The sequence below is a fragment of the Dacryopinax primogenitus genome, assembly GCF_000292625.1.
Source record: "Dacryopinax primogenitus strain DJM-731 SS1 chromosome Unknown DACRYscaffold_7, whole genome shotgun sequence".
Taxonomy (NCBI): domain Eukaryota; kingdom Fungi; phylum Basidiomycota; class Dacrymycetes; order Dacrymycetales; family Dacrymycetaceae; genus Dacryopinax; species Dacryopinax primogenitus.
Genome location: NW_024467204.1, coordinates 1 through 21,553, shown reverse-complemented (window position 1 = coordinate 21,553; position 21,553 = coordinate 1). Strand labels below are relative to the sequence as shown.

The 21,553-nt window shown below is 51.5% G+C and overlaps 9 protein-coding genes across 9 annotated transcripts; 3 read left to right on the top strand and 6 right to left on the bottom strand.

Moving 5' to 3' along the window:
• Positions 1-182: 182 nt before the first annotated feature.
• DACRYDRAFT_51119 (uncharacterized protein) lies at positions 183-3,510 on the bottom strand (the record flags this gene model as incomplete). Its single annotated transcript, XM_040775027.1, has 7 exons — positions 183-1,116; positions 1,163-1,292; positions 1,344-2,003; positions 2,055-2,138; positions 2,186-2,692; positions 2,747-2,817; positions 2,870-3,510. The coding sequence occupies 7 exons, from the start codon at positions 3,508-3,510 to the stop codon at positions 183-185; spliced, it is 3,027 nt and encodes a 1,008-aa protein (XP_040629413.1).
• Positions 3,511-3,658: 148 nt separating this feature from the next.
• On the bottom strand, positions 3,659-6,118 carry DACRYDRAFT_94346 (uncharacterized protein; the record flags this gene model as incomplete). The annotated part of the gene is made up of 5 exons (XM_040777214.1): positions 5,617-6,118; positions 5,464-5,567; positions 4,807-5,416; positions 4,445-4,753; positions 3,659-4,395 (listed from the first exon to the last, which is right to left on the bottom strand). Exons 1-5 carry the CDS (start codon positions 5,978-5,980, stop codon positions 3,659-3,661), a joined length of 2,124 nt encoding a protein of 707 aa, XP_040629412.1. The 5' UTR covers positions 5,981-6,118.
• A 1,325-nt stretch (positions 6,119-7,443) lies between these two features.
• Positions 7,444-8,395, top strand: DACRYDRAFT_115579 (uncharacterized protein; the record flags this gene model as incomplete). Its single annotated transcript, XM_040770034.1, has 4 exons — positions 7,444-7,501; positions 7,556-7,798; positions 7,848-8,114; positions 8,165-8,395. The coding sequence occupies 4 exons, from the start codon at positions 7,444-7,446 to the stop codon at positions 8,215-8,217; spliced, it is 621 nt and encodes a 206-aa protein (XP_040629411.1). The 3' UTR covers positions 8,218-8,395.
• Positions 8,390-10,470, bottom strand: DACRYDRAFT_78325 (T-complex protein 1; the record flags this gene model as incomplete). Its single annotated transcript, XM_040776333.1, has 8 exons — positions 10,366-10,470; positions 10,251-10,312; positions 10,116-10,195; positions 9,933-10,063; positions 9,294-9,881; positions 9,064-9,244; positions 8,582-9,011; positions 8,390-8,533 (listed from the first exon to the last, which is right to left on the bottom strand). The coding sequence occupies exons 1-8, from the start codon at positions 10,406-10,408 to the stop codon at positions 8,390-8,392; spliced, it is 1,659 nt and encodes a 552-aa protein (XP_040629410.1). The 5' UTR covers positions 10,409-10,470.
• Positions 10,471-10,728: 258 nt separating this feature from the next.
• Positions 10,729-12,333, bottom strand: DACRYDRAFT_106586 (uncharacterized protein; the record flags this gene model as incomplete). The annotated part of the gene is made up of 2 exons (XM_040768300.1): positions 10,729-12,151; positions 12,200-12,333. 2 exons carry the CDS (start codon positions 12,331-12,333, stop codon positions 10,729-10,731), a joined length of 1,557 nt encoding a protein of 518 aa, XP_040629409.1.
• A 581-nt stretch (positions 12,334-12,914) lies between these two features.
• DACRYDRAFT_106585 (DEAD-domain-containing protein) lies at positions 12,915-15,279 on the top strand (the record flags this gene model as incomplete). Its single annotated transcript, XM_040768299.1, has 8 exons — positions 12,915-12,991; positions 13,042-13,138; positions 13,190-13,308; positions 13,359-13,652; positions 13,711-14,092; positions 14,146-14,458; positions 14,508-14,659; positions 14,710-15,279. 8 exons carry the CDS (start codon positions 12,915-12,917, stop codon positions 15,277-15,279), a joined length of 2,004 nt encoding a protein of 667 aa, XP_040629408.1.
• Positions 15,280-15,300: 21 nt separating this feature from the next.
• On the bottom strand, positions 15,301-16,802 carry DACRYDRAFT_65633 (FMN-linked oxidoreductase). Its single transcript, XM_040775792.1, has 4 exons — positions 16,630-16,802; positions 16,477-16,575; positions 15,791-16,431; positions 15,301-15,739 (listed from the first exon to the last, which is right to left on the bottom strand). Exons 1-4 carry the CDS (start codon positions 16,790-16,792, stop codon positions 15,386-15,388), a joined length of 1,257 nt encoding a protein of 418 aa, XP_040629407.1. The 5' UTR covers positions 16,793-16,802; the 3' UTR covers positions 15,301-15,385.
• Positions 16,803-16,993: 191 nt separating this feature from the next.
• On the top strand, positions 16,994-18,348 carry DACRYDRAFT_115574 (uncharacterized protein; the record flags this gene model as incomplete). Its single annotated transcript, XM_040770033.1, has 6 exons — positions 16,994-17,060; positions 17,112-17,163; positions 17,216-17,333; positions 17,380-17,811; positions 17,862-18,174; positions 18,229-18,348. Exons 1-6 carry the CDS (start codon positions 17,004-17,006, stop codon positions 18,346-18,348), a joined length of 1,092 nt encoding a protein of 363 aa, XP_040629406.1. The 5' UTR covers positions 16,994-17,003.
• Positions 18,349-18,603: 255 nt separating this feature from the next.
• On the bottom strand, positions 18,604-20,389 carry DACRYDRAFT_78319 (G-protein alpha subunit; the record flags this gene model as incomplete). Its single annotated transcript, XM_040776332.1, has 7 exons — positions 18,604-18,705; positions 18,754-18,851; positions 18,905-19,193; positions 19,242-19,363; positions 19,408-19,460; positions 19,514-20,114; positions 20,173-20,389. The coding sequence occupies 7 exons, from the start codon at positions 20,387-20,389 to the stop codon at positions 18,622-18,624; spliced, it is 1,464 nt and encodes a 487-aa protein (XP_040629405.1). The 3' UTR covers positions 18,604-18,621.
• Between the last annotated feature and the right edge of the window lie 1,164 nt (positions 20,390-21,553).

The following is a 21,553-nucleotide window of genomic DNA, read 5'->3' as shown; positions in this document are numbered from 1 at the left end:
ATCTTCTTCCAGTTGTTTGTCTGATCGTATTTCTGACTTTGTAGTCTTGCATGCGTCAATGTAATCAAGGGAACTCGCTCAAAGGTTCTATAATCGGGACATCCACTGCTCGCCTGGTTAGGTTTGTGCAGAGGAGGCATCTGGCATTATAGAGGAGGCAGGCCAATGCCCACAAATGTAAGTTACATCGCCGAAATTATAGATCGTTGCCATTGGTCTAGAATATTGTGGACTTTCAGCACAAGTGATGCGGATACACGCTCCAATTTGCCTCCTGAAACACTCCCCGCGCCCTCTAGACGAACGCCTTTCTCTTCATTCTCAAACAGCATCTTCGCCCAGTCCCCAAGGGTAAGCATGAGCTCCGCGTGTTCCATTGCCAATGTCCGACCCGCATCCAGCTCAACTGATGCGTCCAGAATGATCAAAGCAACATGTGCGGCATACAGGACCACATCGGCCGGCTGCTTGCCAGACCCTTGTGCAGGCGCAGTGGTGTTCACAACCTGGGCTCCAATTGCGACAGCTAGCTCAAGGACTTCTGGAGCGAGAATAGCCAGATATGATGGAGAAAATCGAGCAGCATCCATCAGAACACCGAGAGCAGCGAGAATCTGCCCAAGCATCAAAGGACTCAAAATCATTCCTGTGGCGGCACCTCTGTAGCGACTCGATGACAGAGCGCTTCGCTGTTCTCGAGTCTGCTCATCACGGAAGTACATCCAAAAGCGATTGACGAACGGCGCAATGAAGAACTCTGCCGCGAGGTCCTTGAACGCCATCACGGGAGAAGGAAGATGTGGCGCATTGATGTCGGTCGCGGCATTGAGTGTCCTCCGAATGCGGAGTTTCTTCTCTCGAGCAATTGCGGGCAGAGCGCTTTCGGCGATGCTTGCTTGTTTATCAATAATCAGATCGGAAATCCCTTGGATTGCTCGTTGTAGGGATGCATCTTCGGCCATGAGAATCAACTGGGCGTGCTTGGCTGGAAAGCTGACTTGTTCTGAAGCTGCTCCGAGGCCGGCCAGCTCCCGTGCACCATGCACCAAAGCTGTCAGCATGGCCGATCGCTGTACAACAGAATATTGATGGTTGAAGAATTGTTCGATGATAGCACTGTTTGCCATCAGCATTGTTCCACCAACGTTACATCCCTGCTTACACCGTTGCTTTTTTCGGGCAGCAAGCGACAAGGGAATTCAACATTCCTTGTCTATTCTGCTCGAAGTTTGGCAGGCTCTGGTCGTCTTGTAGAGCAATAGCAGCATGTACCAGGTTGACGGCATTTTCCTCTTCGGCTGACGTCAGTTACGTTGTTAGCCTGAGGTGCTGCTGGGACACACCAAGCTCAGTTCCGTAATTCTTCTTGCGTCGTATCAGTTCTACTGCTGACGATAGTGCCAACTGCAGCCTGTCTGGGTCCTTTGAATCCTGAAAAAACGCGCCTAAGTCCGCCAAATAGACGGGCTTGGGTACTTTCTTCGTTTTACCGTTGTTGAGGGTAGGATCTTTCTCGTTTTCATCAAGCTCCTCCATACTGGGTGCGGAGACCAAGGCCTCAACGGAGTCATACCCCATCAACGAGTCATCGTCCGAATCGTCAGGTTCGAGTTGTCGAGTCGGGTTTGTCAGAGACAAGGAGACATCAAATGGTACAGAGGGCGCCTGTTGGACCTCCGCAACAGGCTCTCCAGCGGCTTCCGACGTCAGATCGGCATCTACATCTCGTTCCACAATCAGGGCTCGTAGCTCTCGGCAGAACTCCTTTCCTTCATCATCACCTTCCCACATCTCTGTCCCAAAGGTGAGAGCCTTTCCTTCAACCCTTGTAGCAGCACTGAGAACCTCCACAACAAGAAGCCCTAATCGACGGATGAATGGATCAGAGTGTTCCATATATGCGGTCATGGATTGTAGAAACTTGGGATTTAGGGATAAGTTTATCAGTTTGTCTGACTTGGGCGGAAGATAGGATATAGCCAGCAAAAACATCACAGTCATGTCTGTATTCTCGTTAGGGCAAGAAAAGAAACAACGTGCTAGATGACACGTACATTCGTGACGAATACGATTCGAGTATTTGATGAAGGCGACATCTGTCCATACCGTGAGGGCAGCATCGGCGAGACATTCCATTGCTAATGATCATCAGAGGGTAGATCATCATATCCGATGCAGGACTTACAGTTGATATCTGGCACGCTGCCGTTGGCCAGTCCACTTGCCCAGCAGGCGATAATGCGTGAAACACCGCCGTTCCATTCTGATCTGGTTGACAGTACGGTCAGCCCAATCACATTATGCCAGCGTTCCTTGCCGGACTCGGACGTTTGTGACAATGGTCCAAATATGCGACAGAGAAGATAGGCCGTGCGCTTAATCGTCTGCCTAGATAATGTTGAACGAGACAGGGCGGAAGGCAGGTCAAGACAAGAAAGGAGCGATCGAATCACTTGCTGAGAGTCCATCGAGGTTAACGAAGCGATCAGCCGTTGCCATAGAAAAGAGTATGACAGCGAGGGCGTCCCCCCCTCGGTATCCGGTGTTACCAGGATGCGTCTTTCTATGATGCCAAGTGCAGTATTGAAGAATGAATAGGGCTGAGTGCGATAATCCGACGGGAAGAGGCCGATACGTAAAAGCTTTTCGAGCAACGAGCTCATGGAATCAATCAGACAAGACATCTGCTGATCTATTCAGGGTGAGCGTCATTCTGAAACTGTCAAAATGAAGTGGATTCGCATACGAGAATTCGTGGACTTCGATAATCGGTAGATTATCGTTTCTGCACTGAGACAGAGCTTCTCGAAGTATTCTCTGCGCAAAGTTAAGAACCCAAGCAAATGTCACATGTCCTCCAGTTACGCACGATGGTAATAGCGAGTGAGGAACCGCTGGACTGTTGCCCTGAATATAGTTCGCGACCTTTGTAGGTACCACAACCAGGTTCTTCACGCAGTCGTTCCACAGGAGGTCTTGAGAATCCGCGTCGAGGCCGTTGTCAAAGATTCCCTGATGTAGAGTGTCCAATGTATATTGCACTGACAAGCGGCTCAACATGTTGAGAATAAAATGAATTGTCACATCCGGCAATATTCGATACTCCTTCTTAGGACCATGGCGAGATATCGCGTTCAGCAGGATGTCATACGCTGACATCCCAACGAGAGAAGCATCGAGGAATGATGATGGGCTTGGAACAAAGTATTGCGTTATTGTGTGTTCCAGATTCCCTTCCTGTTTCAGAGCATCATACCAGTCTACGACAATACGTTCCAGGATAGTGGTCTGAAGGGAGGGGATCCATTTGAGGAGGATTGTCCTCTTGACCTCTGGCGGTGGACGAACAGAACTGCCATATTGTCGCAGACTATCGTCAAGCAGGTTTAACAAGTCAAGAGGAAGACATAGGAGATGAAGGAGAGCATCAAGGTCTGGTACGGGGGATGTAAGACTTTCCCGAATCTGCCGCAGCTGTGTGTAGATATGGAATGGCGATGTGTTCGTCATGGTCGGATGTGTGAAGTTCTGTGAAGTCAGGGACCAATTCACCTTGAAAATATAAGCGCCCGTTGCCAAAGCTACTATTGTACATGCATATGTGCCAAAGGGTAACTATTTGACTTTGCTTCTTGTGACACGGAAAGATCGAATTGTCCTATGCTGCTCCATCTAATTCTCTCACGGATGTCTTCATCCTCTCGACGCGCTTCTCGATGTCATCTAATGCCCTCAGGATCATATCCATCTCCTCTCTGGTAGAGAGAGACTCTCCGGCCGAAGGCAGCACAATCTGACCCTGGCGTGAGGCACCTACCATCTCTTCAAGAAATACCTTCACAGCCTCGGTCGCAACGCTGGCTGCCACAACCTTTTCCTCATCTCCGGGCAGGACCACTGATCCACCGCCATACGAGCCAGCGACTCGGCCGTACTCAGCTTGCCTCAGCTTTGTAAGCTCCTCTCTTCGGCTAGCTTGTCTCAGGCTCATCAACGTCCATACATTGCTGACAATGAGGAAGAACACAACCAGTGCCAGCACAGATGTCCAATTCCAGTCTTCGATAATATCGCCAATGAGGTCAATTGCACCCCAGAAGCTCTGTCGAGCTACGTTGCTGGCACCAGTGACGGTATCCAGAAGCCACTGCAAGCCACGCATGCCATCGAGTTTTGCACGACTGGTGGACGGTTCCTTCGCGGAGACGCCAATTGGTGCAGACAGAACTTCTAGCGGTGGCTGCGCTGGTTCTACGGGAGAGGCAGGCTCGGTAGGAACTATCTGGCCTTCCGGGACGAATTCTCCACGATGCTCGTTGATATATTTGCGCATAGCCTGTTCCAGGTCCCGATGATAAACTCGCTGCCCATCAATGGCACTCTTATCAATGATAGCTGAAAACGAGTTAGCTGTGGTCGGCCACCAGTAGGAATCCGTGCGCACATCTGATGAAGCTTCTGCCTGTCCACTCCACCATCGTCGTCACTAACACTCTCGTGCTCGTCGTGCCGGCCCAAGTCAGGCATGTGCGGGTCTTCACAGCAAACACACCTCCACTTGGCACGTCCGGCGTTCGGGTAGTCGTCATCATGGTGACATAGTCGTCGAAATCGACATACATAGTCTCATCCTTCAGCTCGCACTTTGTTGACTTGGGGCCGATGGACACGTTTAGCGGCTTAATGTATGTCATTTGTCGGGATAGCAGATGCGATCCACTTGTCTCTGGCTTCCAGTCGGATATCTGCAGGCCTGAGACGATGGTTCAGTTCCAGAACTTGATGGAGAAGATGAGATCTACATACCCCTTAGACCCTGTTCGCTGGTCATGAAGTCTTTCACGAAACCGCTCGCAAACATTAGGTTGTATATGCTTTCCAGAGTACCGGGAAAGACAGCATCCATACACGTGTCAGGGAAATGCTCGCCCTGCTGCGAGCATGCGCACTGGGTCACCTTATGGGGCTTGGGCGAGCTATACGACCTCTTCGTACTGGCAAAGTGGTGATGGTGGTTCATCGATGGATTGGACGTGGAGACTGCAGCATTTCCGACAGTCTTGGAATTGGCCGGTGTTGGAGTAAGTATGTCATTTGGATTCACTGGTATACCCGCCGCTGTTTGCAGGTGGTCTTCATCAGGGCCATGTGACTTGCTGAACATCGACTGCCCATCGAGGTCACTGTCTTGGTCCTCCAGAAGACTGCCTTCTCGGTAGCTGTTGGAAGCGCTTTCGGCTCCAGGGCGGGAAAGTCTCCAGATGTTCATCATGACATCGTAGGTGGTATCGCGGGAAAGAAAACTAGCGAAAGTGTATTTGGTGTCATTGGTAGCAGTGATGCCAATGGCATTGGGTATAACGAATGCGGTCATCTTCTTCTCAAGTTGAACGATGGTGTGGAAAGGTATGACGAACTGCAGCTCATGAGTTTTGATTCATGAGCCAGACAAAGTAAACACACGTTTGTTATCCAACCGAAGATGTTGGCATGGAAGCAGACGTGATTCTCCGAGATATATAGCCTGCCTTGTATGAGAATTTCTCTCTGTAAGGCACAACCATAGTCTACACATAGTTAGCATTTGGAAGCTAAGACAATGAACACACTACGCACCCTCAATGAGATAGTCGTCCTGGCCGACCTCTGGGAACAGCTCATGGAAATCCTGTTGTCTCTTCATGCTCGCAACTGCGAAGCCCGTTATGCTCGGAATATCCTCATCCTCTAGCTCCATGCTCAGTGCGTCAGGTGAGAGCTCGTCCTCGTCATCCTCTGAACCTGACATTGAGTTGGTACGAGCCCGGAAATGTCTTGATGAAGGTCCTAGGGAGGTGGCGGGGGAAGAGATTGCAGTGGGTGAGTTCGTTGTAGAGGCAGTTAGAGGAGCTGTAGGGGGAGACACTGGTGATGGTGCACCTGAGCCTCCCATCCCAGCTGACAGGTTCAAACTGGCTGACGCCAGTGCTCCGATGCCCATGGCAGAGTTGTTCGAAGCTCCACGCTGTCGATTGGCTGCCGCGGTGGTGGAAGACTGAGAAGAACGACGCCATGGTTTCTTTTCTTTGGCCGAGCCCTGTGAACGACGGGATCCAGTTCGGCTGAGTGGTGCGCCGCCAGTCATAACGGGGGCGATGGTGGGTGGACCGGGCGACCCGGCGTGCGTGGAGGGTGACGAGTGCAATGTAGAAGTAATGGGGGATGCCACCTCTGTGACAGACATAATGTTGCTGCCCTTAGAAGAGGATAAGGAAGGTGACTGAACGGAAGTCGGGGTGATGAGAGAGAGATTGCGTTGACGGGAAGGTAAGGGGGGAGGCTCTAGCGCAGGCGCAGGGGTGGGTGTTGATATTGAAGACGCTCTCGACCGAGATTTCTTGGAGTTACGCGATGTGATAGAGCTCAGAGATACAAAAGTCGCGGAAGGGCTGAGCTTGTTCCCAGCAGCTGCGAGGGGAGCTGTGGCTGGATTGGGGATGGGTGTCGGACTGTCGTCTGTCCAACCCTCCGCAGTTCCGCGATCAGACTTTTTCTTGGTAGAGTCCGGAAAGAGATTCGCCAGCCTCTTTGACGTCTTCTGAGAGAGTGCGCTGATTGGTGAATCGTCGTTTGGGTTGAGAGACGTACGGGAAGCGGACGGGGAGGGGCTGGCTTCTCTTCTTAATGACCGGCCTGAAGTGGTGGAAGGAATGGATGAAACTCTCTGAAGGTGGGCGTCGTTGTTGAACGGAGGTGTGCTGGGCGTCGACGGTGGATGGGGGGCGTCGTCGAACTCGTCCTGAACGAGTACGGTGGGGTTATGGGCGCTTGGGGAAGGGCTCGTCGAAACGGCGTTGATCGAGGCAGTGTTGTCGGACGCCCGTTCGTCCGCTTCTCTTATGTTTCCTGTCGACGGCGTTACCACCCGAGAGAATATCGATGGCATTTCATCAGTTTGTTGACCTTGTCCACGATGATGACCAAGTATAAGTATCGTTCGTACTTGTTGGACGTACCTGAGGAAAGAGTAACCACAGCGTAGGAGACGACGACCGCCTATGTCAATTCATTGCTTCGTGTCCCTAAAGGGTTCCCCCACGCGTCTTCCATCCGGCGGTCTCTCTTTCATTCATAACAATTGACACAAGATGCCACAGGATCTCCTTCATATACCACCCGCCTACTGTATGGTGGGGGTGTATAGATTGATCACTGATCCAAAAGTGCGCACGCCTGTTTGGGATAAGTGCAGACATGGAGTACAGAGGGGTGTTGTTGTGGCGGCCGTTTGGGTACGCCGAACACGAATCCAACCATCTGCGCAGTTGATATTTTATCGGTTAGTCAGTCGCGACTTGGCCATTCCAAAAGGCATACGTAGAATAGTTTCTCGTCAAGTGGGTTCTCAGTACCCTAACCTTGACAGTACCTTATTGCTTTGACAGGACCCCCAAGTTTATTGCCATGTCAACACCTGCTTTGCTGGGGTACAATCTCCCTATCCACTTCTCAGCCGTAACATGTATGCTCTACATATCATCATTGACCACGAGCCTGGTTTGCTTATTGAGACCAGGGGCAACAATTGTCATCGTCTCAACGCAGTCAGATGCCATCCTCAATTTCTTCCTGAGCAAGAACTTGCGAATCGCTAGAGACCAGGCATACGACCTCACTCTCGCATCCCGAAACAAGCCGGTAGAATTCTGGGGTGCATACTTTGAAGAGTGGAAGCAGCCACCACCTGTCCCACAGCGCAGCGGATTCAAGTTTATCAACTTCGCGAGCTCCCGTTTCGGAGCCGTCGTTCTCCGGCAAGGTACGGCGTCTTCGGAATGTTCCTCCTCGCATGTATCGATCTTCTCCAGCTATCGTGTTTCCCCTCCTCGCCATATCTCCTCTCCTGTCCTTGCTGGTCAACGCCTCCATTCGTGCCTTGGGCACCGCCGAAACGCTGCATGCAGCCTATTTCGGACAAAAGAAGATGACACCTGACCAGGTCGCGGTCTTCGTGGAAGAAAGGAAGTGGGATTACCGCTCGTTTGGTTTCACTGCAGCCCTGCTCGAGAGTATCCCGTTTGTTGGTATTCTATTCAGCGTTAGCAATCGCATCGGAGCGGCCATGTGGGCGTTCGGTGGGTTGACTGTTCCTTTGTCCTGAACACGTCTAACACCGGTGCAATAGATTTGGAGAAGCGCCAGGACATGCACAGGAGAGGCCAGATCAAGCCCATTTAGACATCGAGAGAGCTCCTGCTTGGGGAAAGTCATCATCAATATCGTTCAACAACCTGGCTTTGTTGAAACAAATACTGGTTCTCTGCCTGGACAACAGTTAGAGTTATGTAGCATTTCTTCATGAGAATCCAGTGCATTAGTCACAGACTTTGTATATCTATCAACTACCTGGTCAACCCTCCATCGCACCCTGCATATCTTCCGGAGGAGGGGCTGCCTGACCCCCGGCATCCCGATCGGCCCGTTTGGCCTGCACAATATCATCCACGCGGAGGAGTACACGAGCAGCTTCGATGGCTGTTTTGAGCGTTTGAATCTATTGTACTTGTCAGACCAACAGCTTCCATGCGAAGAAACTGTGTACCTTCACGCTCGCCGACTCCATTAGCCCATACTTCTTCATATCCTCGATCTTTCCAGTTTCGCCATTGATTCCCCAAAGGTGCTCTCCAGTCGCATGCTTGGCTCTGAGCTCTGTCAATACACGGATCGCGTTGGCGCCAGCGTTCTGCACTAATGTGCGAGGGATAACTTCCATCGCGTCCGCAACAACCCGGTACGGCCAGCCTTCCACACCCTCGATAGTCTTCGAGCGTTTCGCGAGTTCTACGCTGATTGCCATCTCGGTTGCTCCACCCCCAGGCACCAGACGAGGATTGAACGCCACATTTCGAGCAACAGACATAGCATCCGCAAGATTCCGGTCGATCTCATTGAGAATGTCCTTGGATGGACCACGCAGAAGGATGGTGCATGCTTTTGGCTTCTCACACTTAGTGAGGAAGGTGAAGTACCTGGTGTACAATTAGCCATCAGTGCTATTACGTGGAGTTAGGTCAACCGTACTCGTCGCCGATTTTCTCAATATGAAATAGGCCACATTTAGTGCCGACATCTTCATCCCTCAAATCCTCAACACGATTGATGATTGTTGCACCAGTTGCACGAGCAATACGGTTGTTGTCCATCTTCCGTACGCGACGCAGAGCAGTGACATTAGCGCGCATGAAGTTTTGTTGTGCACGATCTGGGTAGACAGTCAGTCTCCTCTTGTGTCGAATGGTCACGGTACTTACCAGAGCATCCCTTCTCCGTAATGACCAGATCAGGCTTGAAGGACAAGATCTTCTCGCACATGAGATCCACCTGCTTCTCCTCGATGTCTTGGGCGCGTGCCCAATGTTCCTCCTTCACGATCTCCATGTTTGTTTGGGACTCTCCCTTTTTGTACTCCAAGTTACAGTCAAGTAGAATGATGCGAGGGTTCTCGATTCGTCGTCGCATATGAGGATGGGTGACGTCTTTGTTCAGCATAACACCGTCGAGAACCTTGCTCTCCTCAATCTCGCCTCCTGGTACCTTCTCGACGCGGACATATCGCTTGATATCCACGGTCTTCGAACCATCTTCCTCCGTCCATACAGTACGGACAGATTGTAACGCCAATTTGCACATGAGATCGGACCAGCGACTGACAAACTTGGTGCCTATGGAAGTCTTGATAACCGCTAGCATGGTCTCATCCGAAGATGTGTCTACTGCCTGTGCTATGGTATCAATGAAGCTGAGTGCATCCTTGAGGGCACGGTTGAAGGCAGAGATGATGACGACAGGATGGATGTTCCGTTCAAGCAAAGGGAGCGACAGGGCGAGGATCTCTCCAGCTGGTGTGGATTTAGTGTATGTTCTAGGCGAATGCACAGAGTAGAGCGAACCTAAGATAATGACACTTGTGGTTCCATCACCAACCTCCTCATCCTGTGTCCGGCTGAGCTCAATCATGTTCTTCGCAGCCGGGTGAGCAACATCAATCTCTCGTAAAATAGCATTCCCATCATTTGTCAACCTACAGGCACCATATTAGACGGACGTATAGGTATGGGACAAATTAGACGCACAGGATACCGCCCATCGGATCGAGAATCATCTTGAGCATTGCCTTTGGACCCAGACATGTCCGGATCACGTCTGCAACAGTCTATGCACTCATTTTGTGAGTAAAAGGATCATCATGTGTTCTGACATCCACAAACCTTGGCAGCTGTGATGTTGGAAATTTGTGCCTTCCGACCGCTCTGTCGTTCAGGCGCAGCGTCTAGTCATAACCTCAGTAACCTGCAACAAAGCCATATGCAGTCTTCAACGCACTCATAACAAATACGGGCGTCGTGCCCGGCGGTAGCATGGCCATCTCTGTTGGATTAGGGGACGACGAGGAAAGATGTTAAGGAGAGAGGTACGCAGAACGTTCGCACACGTGAGGCGACTGGGAGAGCAAAAAGACGTCGCGTCTGCTCCTCAAGGGTAGAATGCTTCTGCATCGCCACATACTTTTAGCGCTTGTTCTCATTCATAACCACCCCATCTACTCTGCACCTTAGATCCAGCTAGCATCCAGGGGATAAGGCCGTGAGATATGCATTGTAATTATGAAACTGTACAAATGTTTTCAGACCGAGAGGAGAATTACATGTACAAGCTCCGGCACTCGGAACGAATCCACCATTCCTCCTATCCATACGTGAGGTTCAGTCCTCCGCAGTTCACTACGTGTAGCCTCTGCAGGACACCTCCTTCCTTTCTCTGTTTCCAGAAGATCCGCAGTCCGCAGTCGGATACGTCATCACATCTCTCCAGCGTAAGACTCATGAGCTGCGGACACACGGTGTTCGCAGAGGGCGTCAGAATATCGAGCAACTGGTCGTCGGCGCTCGTTGAATACAGGTATATCTCGCGCAGGTCTTTACCCCTCTCGATCAAGAAGGAGACGAGCGCAGTCGTCCTGAACATAGCATTTTCTAGTCGAAGGCTTTTTAGCAGCCAATTCTTCGTTCCAGAAAGCGTTTTGAGAACGGCGGAAGAGTTTAGACGTTGACCGGAACGATGATCGTAAAATGAAAGTTGCAGCGCCTCGAGGCAAGGCATCGCGATGTAGGGCATTACACACTCGGTGATCTCGGGCGCGACGTCAACCAGTCTGAGGACTGTCAGTTGGCAAAGCTGAACGTCCTCACACTCGCCGTCACCCCATCGAGGGCCAGAGCGAAATATCCACAGGCGTTCGAGATTTGGGGAAGCCTTGAGAAGCTGCAGGAACTCTTGCAGAGATGGCCTTTCCTCCCGGGGTTGTTTGGCTAATCGTAATTCTTCAAGACCAGTTAATGCGGCCGCTGGTCCTTGCCACGGGACCGCAATGCCGTTTAATTCAACGTGCTTTAATTTTGGGGCATGACCTGAAAAGAATGCGTATGGCTCGGTCCGGCGATCAACTGCAATGTATTCCAGACGTTCCGGCTTATGATGCCCCACAGTGAGTGATAACGTGTCGAGCAGCGTTGCTGGCGGGAAGCGAGTAAGAGCGTCGAGTGTGGCATACATAGGCTCCAGCGTATCATAGAACACGTACAGCTTCGCGCAACGTCCGAAGTTGTTGGAAAGGATAGAGAGTGGCAGAGCAACTTCGTCTGCGTTCGGCTGCTGAAGCTGAGATACGATGTATACCGAAACCGGTAGAGGATCAGACCGCGTGAGATAGGCCCTGGCAGTCGAAATCATGTCGAAGTATGGGTCACTCCTACTTCGGCGGTTGGGCAGCTCGAAGGTGATCCGGGTCCAGAGTTCACGGGCGTTCAGCACAAGCTTGTGCCACTCCCTGCAGACACAGCACAGTGTGCTAGGCGCGAAGGGATCCGGGGGCTGATCGACGACATAACTGAATATATGCAGGAGGATTTCGTTCGGAATACGGCGGAATGCACTGCGGTGGGCTGCGAGGGTTTGCTGTAGGAGTTGCACTTCCCGCAGCATGGTCTCCCGGACGATGGTTACTGCTTCGATTTGGCGGTTCAGCTCCCAGAGTGCGTCATGGAGGAGGATAGCTTCCTGGCCAGGAGTAGCTTCAGTGGTAAAGGTGCGTGGCGATAAGTGCTGTGTCCTGCGACTAGATAAGCCAATTAACTTGCGGGTGAACACGAACACTCACAGTGCCAGTACCGACCTTCCTTGGCCGTAGGGGGCATGGACGGGGCTTGTGCGGTTCCGATAGTTGAGAATTTCGAGCAGACGTGAAGATGGGAGGGCGTTTCGCTGAGAGATCTCACGACTGGCAGACGACATGGTGTGAGGGGGGGGGGGGGAAGAGACAAAGGGAAACGAAGTGGCGAAAGGCCTCTGGACTCAGTTATGCCAGGGGAAAGGTCAGGGTTATGAGAGCTCCATCAAATAGGGAAATCCGGCAAGGAACAGGAGGTGAAGATATGACTTGGTGGTTGGTGGCGTGATATATACGCGCTAATGAGAAAAGGGGCAGACACCGGATGTGGTTGAGCGAGTTCAAGGTGTGTGCGGTGGGGCTGAAGTGAGAAGTGCGGGATTGACGGGGTAAATATGAGGTGCGAGGGATGGTGAAGGTAAGTGACGGATTGGATGAGAAGAAGGAGGAGAGATGGGTGTGCCCTGCCACCCTTTTTGCCCATTTCCACTCCCATTCCCACCTTGCCGGGTCCGCCTTCCTTTGGTGATAGTCAGGGTCTTCGATTTCGGATCCTTTTCTTTTACATTGAGCACGTGACAATTTCACATGCGTCCCTGAACAAAGCCTGGACTTTTCATTGGCACCCCACACACACGCCTACAATCCCCCTTTAAAAAAACACATAACCCCGGCCCCTAACCTCATTCAATCCCTCACTTCCTCTATGTCTGCAGCGTTGGAGGCAGCACCCTCCTTCGCAGGGAAATGGTCAAATATACAACCATCCCTCACCCCATGGATGTACGTATCCTATTCTGTCATTCATTCTTCTCTCACAATCATGCACCCAGCACGGATGTCGTCAGTTCAATGGGTTTTACTCAGATGACACCCGTACAGGCCAGCACTATCCCACTCTTCATGAAACACAAGGACGTCGTAGTGGAGGTGCGTATGCAATATCCACATATACTTCGACCATGCTGACTCACATTCTAGGCCGTTACCGGGTCAGGGAAGACACTCGCTTTCGTCATCCCAATCATTGAGAAGCTCATTCGACGGGAAATCCGGCTGAGGAAGAATGAGGTTGGTGCACTGGTCATATCACCCACAAGGTGCACTTTTATCCTTTTATAACTAGCCCTTCCCTGACTCCTTCGCGTAGAGAGCTCGCAGCGCAGATTCACTCCGTGTTCTCGCTGTTCCTCGCCTCTCAACCCAGCTCGGCCGAGGCAGACGAGGATTCCACGGAACCTGCCCCTCTAAAGTACCCTCCTCCACTTCTCCTTGTGTCAGGATCGGACTCCACCCCACATCAGGACGTTTCACGGCTTCTCGAAACTGGGGCCGACATTGTCGTGGGAACCCCTGGCCGAGTAGAGGAGTTTCTTTTGGGAAAGGGACAAAATAGTGTGTCGACGAAAGAGCTGGACATCCTCGTGCTGGATGAGGCCGATAGGTGGGCACACAACTACTTATATGGTGGTCATCCCGTCAATCTGACAGCTGGCATCCAGGTTACTTGATCTCGGCTTCTCAGTAACTCTGACTCGCATCTTGAATCACCTCCCGAAGCAGCGCAGAACAGGCCTTTTCAGTGCAACAATGACCGATGCTTTGTCCGAGCTTGTCCGAGTAGGTCTGAGAAACCCTGTTCGAGTTGTTGTCAAGGTCGAAAATAAGAAGCGAGGCTTAAAGCGACGTCGCGAAGACGAAGCTCCTGATAAGTCTGAAACGGAGAAGCGCACCCCGGCAACACTGCGGAACCTTTATATCCGTTGCCTTCCGTCAGAAAAGACTGTTCAATTCGGCCGTGTCCTCGAGAAGAGGCGCTCAGAGGGCGCTGCTCGTTTCATCGCGTACTTCTCGACATGTGCTTGCGTAGAGTATTTCTACCAAGTGCGTTTCATCATATGTTTGGCTACTCAACCGTCGTCTGACAACTGTAATAGGTGTTCAAACAACTTCCCACCTTGTCAAACTTTTCCATCTCATCGCTGCATGGTCATCTTCCACCTGCAAAGCGCACAGCTACCCTCGCCCAATTTGTGGTACACCCTTCCACATCGGAAAATCCCGCCCTCCTCCTTTGTACTGACGTTGCTGCACGCGGTCTTGACCTGCCCGACGTGGATGTTGTCGTGCAATATGACCCCCCTCAAGATCCCAAGCAGTTTAGTCATCGGTGCGGCCGAACTGCTCGAGCTGGGAAGCAGGGAACTGCTGTCGTATTACTGTGTGAGGGTCATGAAGAGGACTATGTTGGTAAGTGTTTTATCAGCGAAACATAATCAATGCTCAGACGACCATTCAGATTTTCTTAGTATCCGGCAAATACCGCTAGTCGAGGAACTGTACATCACGAGAGCTTTATCCAACGGTCTCATCCACCCCGACCCAGCCGCAGCTCAGCTTCTTGCTGAGATACGGCACTTGGCCATGGAGGATCGTGCCCTTCACGACAAGGTAAAGCCATTCCAACCTAATTCCACCCCATCGCGGACTAAGACATGTAGGCAATGAAGGCTTTCGTTTCGTTCGTACAAGCATATTCCAAGCACGAAGCCAGCTACATATTTCAAATCAAGGATCTTCCTTTAGCTGAGGTTGCGGCTGCTTTTGGTCTACTGAGACTGCCAAGAATGCCTGAACTGGCAAAGTCTCCGTCTCCCAACGTTGGTGTCTGGGTCGAGGCGGTTCTGGACTGGGACAAATATGCTTATGTGGACCCCCTGCGGGAAAAGCAGAGACAAGCGGGCCTGGAACAAGGCAAGACGGAAGCAGCCACTGCGGAGAGAGAGCTGAGGAAGCAGGCGAAGGTTGCGCAGAAGGCCAAGAATGGGGCATGGTCGGACAAGACAAAACACCGAGCGCTGCGCGAACTGCGGCGCGACAAGAAGAAACGAAAGAAGGAGTGGGAGAAGAAGACGGCCACTACGCCAGCATCTGCTTTGACTGGCAATGATGACGACAGCGATGACGGGGAGGATTGGAAAGAACTCCAGAAGGAACAGAGACTGGCGAAGAAGGTCAGGAAAGGGCGGGTGTCACAGGCAGAATTCAACACAGAGTTCACACAGTTATAACATAAACATGTGTGTAAGATACCGTCATTGCCATTTACCAGCTTAGTACATCATTGTTACAATGGGTGAGATGAGTGAGCTCTCTCACATCGAAGAATGCTGTACGCTACACAACTGCTTGGATCTCTCGTACCAGAATGGGATCTGGCGGAGCCGGATCTATCACAGATGACGCGCTTTGTTGTGAAAGCGCCGGCCCTGGGGTGGAGAGCACTCCCAACTCAGGTGCAGATCGCCCTCGTGCACGGAGGGCATGCTGAATCCCTGCCAGGATTTCTTCCCCACCTTCGAAGAAACCAGCTTCCTTGCCCCACAGGAGCCTGAGTTCTTCGTAGGATTTGGCTCCGTTGATCGCCTTCTTCCACTCAAGTCGTCCGTGCTTACCCAGGTGGGGATCTGGGGATGTAAACTGTGCCAAGCAGAACTTTGTGTTCGACCAGTGATGGTCCAAATATTTTGCCCGTCAAGTTTCTTGAGTGAAAGAGCATAAATTTTTAAGAGAAATACTCACCAGGCGTACATATCTAGGAATAAGGTAGGTTTCAGCATCCTTTGGTCCGTCCGGTAGGAAGCAGGTGGGATTGGCTTCAGCAGCACGGGCAATCATGACGGCCCTTGCAGTGGTTTGTTGCAATATCTGCTGCGCGCTCTCGTAGCCGACGCAATCCCCGTTCTCGACCACAACAACCTTCTTTCCAACGCTCTGGACGATGTCTTTTAGGCGGTGTTTCATTGCAGGTTCCCGGTCTCGCATGGGCGGGGTTCGACAATGGACCGTCAAGCAATTGATAGTGCCGGTGTCCGCGATCTGCCGCACAAGACTTAAAGTATCTTCCTGACTGGGAAGCATTCGGATCTTGCACGAGACCGGCACCTCTGGGGGGATGGAAGCACGAATAGCTTGTAGAATTGCACAGAGCTTGTCCGGGTCCAGTAGTAGACCAGCGCCCATGCCGGCGTGCACGGAAAAATGTTTTGGACAGCCGCAGTTCAGATCGATGCCCGCGACATCTTGATAAATGATTTTGGCTGCTTCAGCGGCGAGGTCGGGATTCGCGCTCCCCAGTTGGAAGATGAGTCGTGGGCGCTCAACTGGATGTAGGGTCAGAACTGGCTTGTGGGATTTGATGTACGTGATGACCCCCGTCTTGGCTGGTGCAAGGTAAGCACAGCGAGATTAACGACGTGTGAACTTACGATCAACTCTCCGTTCACATCCAATGATAGCCCTGTCGACCGTCTCAGGAGTCCATACGAGCTCCGCACCTGCTTCTAGTGCTAGCAGTCTTGTGGGCACTCCGAGTCCAAGGTAAGAACACGCTGAAGTAGTAAAAAGATCAACGTGCTTACTGGTGCCAGAGCGAACCATAGGTGCAAGATGTATTCCCTTGCCATAATGGACAGGGTGTCGGGTCCATGAACTCGTTGAAGGTCCAGCCTTGTCACTGGGAATTTCGGTGCAAGTTCGCTTGGCGTCTGGAGTAGGTGAACGCGTGGGAGGAGTATGGCGCATGGCTCTGTAAGAAAGAGAAGCTGGAGGAACGAGACGTGTATTGCGCACGGTAGACTTCCACAGCACCATGGAAGTTCAGCCTTGAAAGAGGTAGGGTTAGGGTTGTCGAAGAAGAAAGGTCGCCAATTTGTTTCCGCAGCGCTCAATTGAACGTCGACTCACTGGGCTTGCACTTGTGTCGTCTCCTCAACCAACACCGTCAACGATCATCATGCCGAAGAAGGCAACAAAGCTAGAAAAGAAGGAGAAAAAGAAGAAGCGGATGGCGGTGAGTCTATTCAACTTCGATCGAGGAATCACTTCTGATATAATATGTCAGATCATTCGACCATGGTGCTGGTACTGTGAACGTGACTTTGAAGACGTCAAAGGTGTGCAATTCTACCCATTCCATACACCACAATTACTCATGGGCCCCTGCAGTTTTGATGCAGCATCAAAAGGCGAAGCACTTCAAATGCAGCCATTGTCCTCGTCGTTTGAATACTGCTGGTGGTCTTGCGGTACATATTCAGCAAGTACACAAGCTTGAGCCTGACAGGTGTGACCAAGCCCCTCTTTCTTGTCCTGTCTTGACCCTCGCGCAGGATTGAAAACGCGCTTCCTGGACGTGATGGATACGATGTTGAAATCTTCGGCATGGAAGGCATTCCTGCCCCAGATCTCGCCGATTACAAGCGTAGAAAGGAGGCTGAGTTTGGTCTTGCCCCCGGCTCAACTTCTGTACCGGCTGAGGCAAAACGCCCAAAGATCGACAAACGGGTTCTCACCCAAACAGAGCTTGCCCAGATGCTGGTTGCCCATAAAGCCTTGATGTCCGGTGGTGATGTGCCCATGACATCCGGTGGTGCGTTGGCTGCTCCTGCCGCAGTCGGCGCGCCTGTTGCATTTGGAGCACCCCCTATGCCCTTTCCACCTGGTATGCCACCTCCGGGATTCCCCTTACCTCCAGGAATGTCTGTTCCTCCTTTGTCTGGCGTATTACCTGGCATGCCGCCCTTCCCTCCTGTTCCTGGACCGTAAGCATAGTTGTTTACTTGGGAGCAGCTGATACTTACTTCCCATTCAGTCTCCCTGCTCCTGGCATTAATGGCGCTCCACCTGCTTCCTTCCTTCCTCCAGGCGTCATACCACCTCCCAGCCTACTGCTTCCTGGGATGACACCGAATGGCCCTCCCAGTGCTTCACTCGGTCTACCACTGCCTCCAGCTCTTTCTGCGCCACCATCAGGCAGTTTGCAGATGTCTGGAAGTCTCCCCCCCCAGTCATTGCTTCCTACATCTACACCTACGTTTAGCCCTATGCAGAAGGTGGAATATGCTCGGCAGCCCGAAATCAAAGATGGGGCAAAGCTTCTCTGGGCGGATGCAAGCTTGTCTCCGGTGCGCATTACTTGTGTTTTTTCTGGGATAGACATTGATGCTGAATCACCGCAGGAGGAGAATCGCGCAAAGGCTATCAAGTACTCGCAACCCTTTGGAAATGCTGCATCAGAAGGAGACGACATAGATGGTCCGAGGGGGGTGAAGCGTGCTCGTGCCGAGGACTTCTTATAGTGGCATAGATCATTGTCGTTCAGAGCCCTATGTGTGTAGGTTTGTTCGTGCACGATGTATTATTCATGTGCTATTGTGCGGTTTGAGTGTGATGAGGATGTTTAAACCCCAAGCAGTGGTATATGGTACAGCAAGGAATCACCAACAGGAAGAACTCATCGTCACGGAGAGCATTACACGTGTACAAGCCAACTTACTATTTGATCAACTGGCTGAAGTTACCTTGTTTATATTTGTTACAAGGACGTCGGAGGCCATACAAAGTGTTGTTCATTAAATCATTTTAGAGCTGCGAAGGTAGTCCCGAACGATCGTGTCTTTGACATCTCGGAATATGGCGTGCGTTGTTCGGATATCCTGCTGAACGTCAGGAAAGTGTTGATTCAACGTGTAAACCTTACTGACAGTTACCGAGGTTAAATGAACGTATAACTCGTGCGAGTCCCTTGGGGAAAGCTTAGTGCGGTGAAACTTGTAAAGCTCGACAAATTTTCCTTTCAAATCTAGATGATTCTGATATGAATGACTGGGTACCAAAGGGATCGGTCGAACTCACAATTTGCCACCGCCTCAAACTCATTAGGCCTATCTCCATACCGTTCAATCCATTTGTTGAATTTCACACCGGCGTGCAGCTTCGCTTTGAGGAGGTCGGCCTTGTTGAGGAAAAGAATAATGCTTGCACTTTTGAGCAGTTCCTGTTTGCAAATGCTCTCGAAAAGTTGCAGCGAATCGGCCAGCCGGTTCACTTTGCGGTCTTCAGCAAGATTCTGATCAAAAGCGGAGATTGGAGCCAGGAAGATGATGGCTTGCGCATCTTCAAAGTACGACACCCATTTGGGTCGCTGGGTATAGTTTCATCCTCTGAGCTGGCCATGGTCAGGAACACGTACCTGGCTTCGCGTGCCGCCAACATCATAAATGACCCATTCGGTAACCTCGCGCTCCGTGGTTGGTGGTGTGAATCGATGCTCAGATATCCCCAGCGTACGAACCCGAGCACGAAGAATATCCTCTGCTGGCCCATCAGACGTGTGCAACATCAAGTATGGTACTAACCATCAGTCGGTATGTAGTCGTATCGGGCAATACGATTGAGATCGTTCACGAAGCTGTGGGCCCATTCAGTACGCATGGGACAGCGTCCTGTGACTCTGATACGTACAAGCCTGAGCTCTCTTCGAGTCGCAGTTTCCGTCGGGCCATCGCGGCATGCACAAACTGATCGTCCCATAATCGCTGCAGCTCTGGCCGACACGCGGTAATAATGGTGCCAGCATCACCAGGGTCAGCGAACGCCATGCGATCAGCTAGGCCTGCCGCTCGGCTTCCACGGGTAGCTTTGCTCTTCGCGAGACGCTGCTGCCATTCGAGGTGGACGAGAATATCGCGTTTACGAGAGGATGCACCAGGAAGGCTTGAAGGACGATCATATGCGTTCAGGGTGTCGAACTCGGCGGGAGCTCCCAACTCATTCAGAAGGACGCCCTCAAGCTGCAGCATAGGCGACAATTTGAGCTTAAGTTCAGCATACCGGGAATAGGTCTCTTCGTCGGAAACGGTGCTATTACCGGTTCCAGGTCGTCCGTCCCTTCCTTCCTCCGACTCTAGTCTTGGTGACAAACACTCAAGGATGCGGCGGATCGAAACAACAAGATTGAGAAAGATCACTGGCCGCCAGTATAATCGTTCAGCATCGAGGAGGTTAGGATCCCACAGAAGCTGAAATTGCTTCAAAGTTGTGGATTTGCCGGATTCTGACTGTCCTGCAGGTAGAATAAGCTCGACGAGGTAGCGAAAGCAAGGTTGGCGCGGTCGACGCACCGAGGAGTAATATCTTAACCTCCTTATTCTTCTTTGCTGCCAGTTTTTCCTGCCTCAACGACTCATCGATGGCATCGCTCCTCTGCTTGGCTTCAAACTCGGCCATGAGCCGTGCAGATCGCTCTTCAGGCGTCTCATGCGGGTCAGGCCGCATTACACGATCGAGGGGATCATCCGTGGAGTAGTACCGCTCAGAGAGCTCCAAGGATCGATCCATCCGTCTCGTTTGAACTGCCATGGGGTATGAGATGCAAGGGGGTAACCACAGCAGGCAATCACGCAACAGATATGAGAATGGGAATATATAGGGGGGAAGCTGGACACCAGCAGATCGCGAATGAGCGCCCGAAAGTGAATATGGTCCCTTCGACTTCTGATGGGCTGTACGCTGTGGGTGACAACCTCGATACTGAATGTAACTCAATGTGAAATATTCAGAAGAGGAGAGATAAGTATGGAATGGTTGGAAGAGATGAAAGGGACACGTATGCAAAGGTCAGTGTAAAGCTGACATAGGTTGCAATGAGGGCGGCACCAAAGAGGGGGTGCAAATATTACATTCACCAAGCACAGAGCCTTGTCAACCGCTGTGCGACAGTTCACACAGTACTGAACAGCAGCATCACGAGTCCAAGCTTTCATACGGAGTATCATCTAGGAACAGCACCTTCTTCCGATGCACAGCGAACCGCACGCTCCAATCTGGAAACGCAGCTTCTCATCGTGTTTCGTCCATGTCCTGCGATCTCACGCAGCAACGGATTTACGCTGGCTTCCGGGGTACGAAAATCAAACTGGGCTGCGTTTGTGGATGCGATGATCGATCCGTTAAAGCGATAGATGGGTAAACCACCTGGGGCCATCGTTCGGTCGTTCTGATGAGAAGGTGTTTGTCATCGGCAAATGACAATTTTCGATAGTCACCGTCTGGGTGCCAGCGCGACTCTATACATTTGTCGGGTGAAGAGGCCGGCCGGAAATGGGGGAAAGGTTGGATCTGAGGCATGTGCTTGCTAGTGAACGATGTGGTCTGGGCTAAATGGCAAAAATGTGGTATATTGTGCCGAGACGGCATTGGGCGAGCCAAACCGTCAATTGCTTTACTTTATTCAGTTCGACGACTCTAATGTATTTGGGTTAACAGGGGATAAAGACCAGTGGAGAAATGGTGTAAACAAGGCTGACAGCCGCACACGAGGTCAAAATCTCCCTTGGCATGCGCTCAAGGGTCTTCGCCGCAGTTAATGCAGACGTAATGCTGTGCAGCCGCCCTCCCCACACCTTCAATCAAGGCGTTGACAGTGTGTAGAAACTCTCGTCCGGACACTATGAGCAGATTGGGCGTATTCAGCAACATTCAATCAAAAGATAGCACATGCTT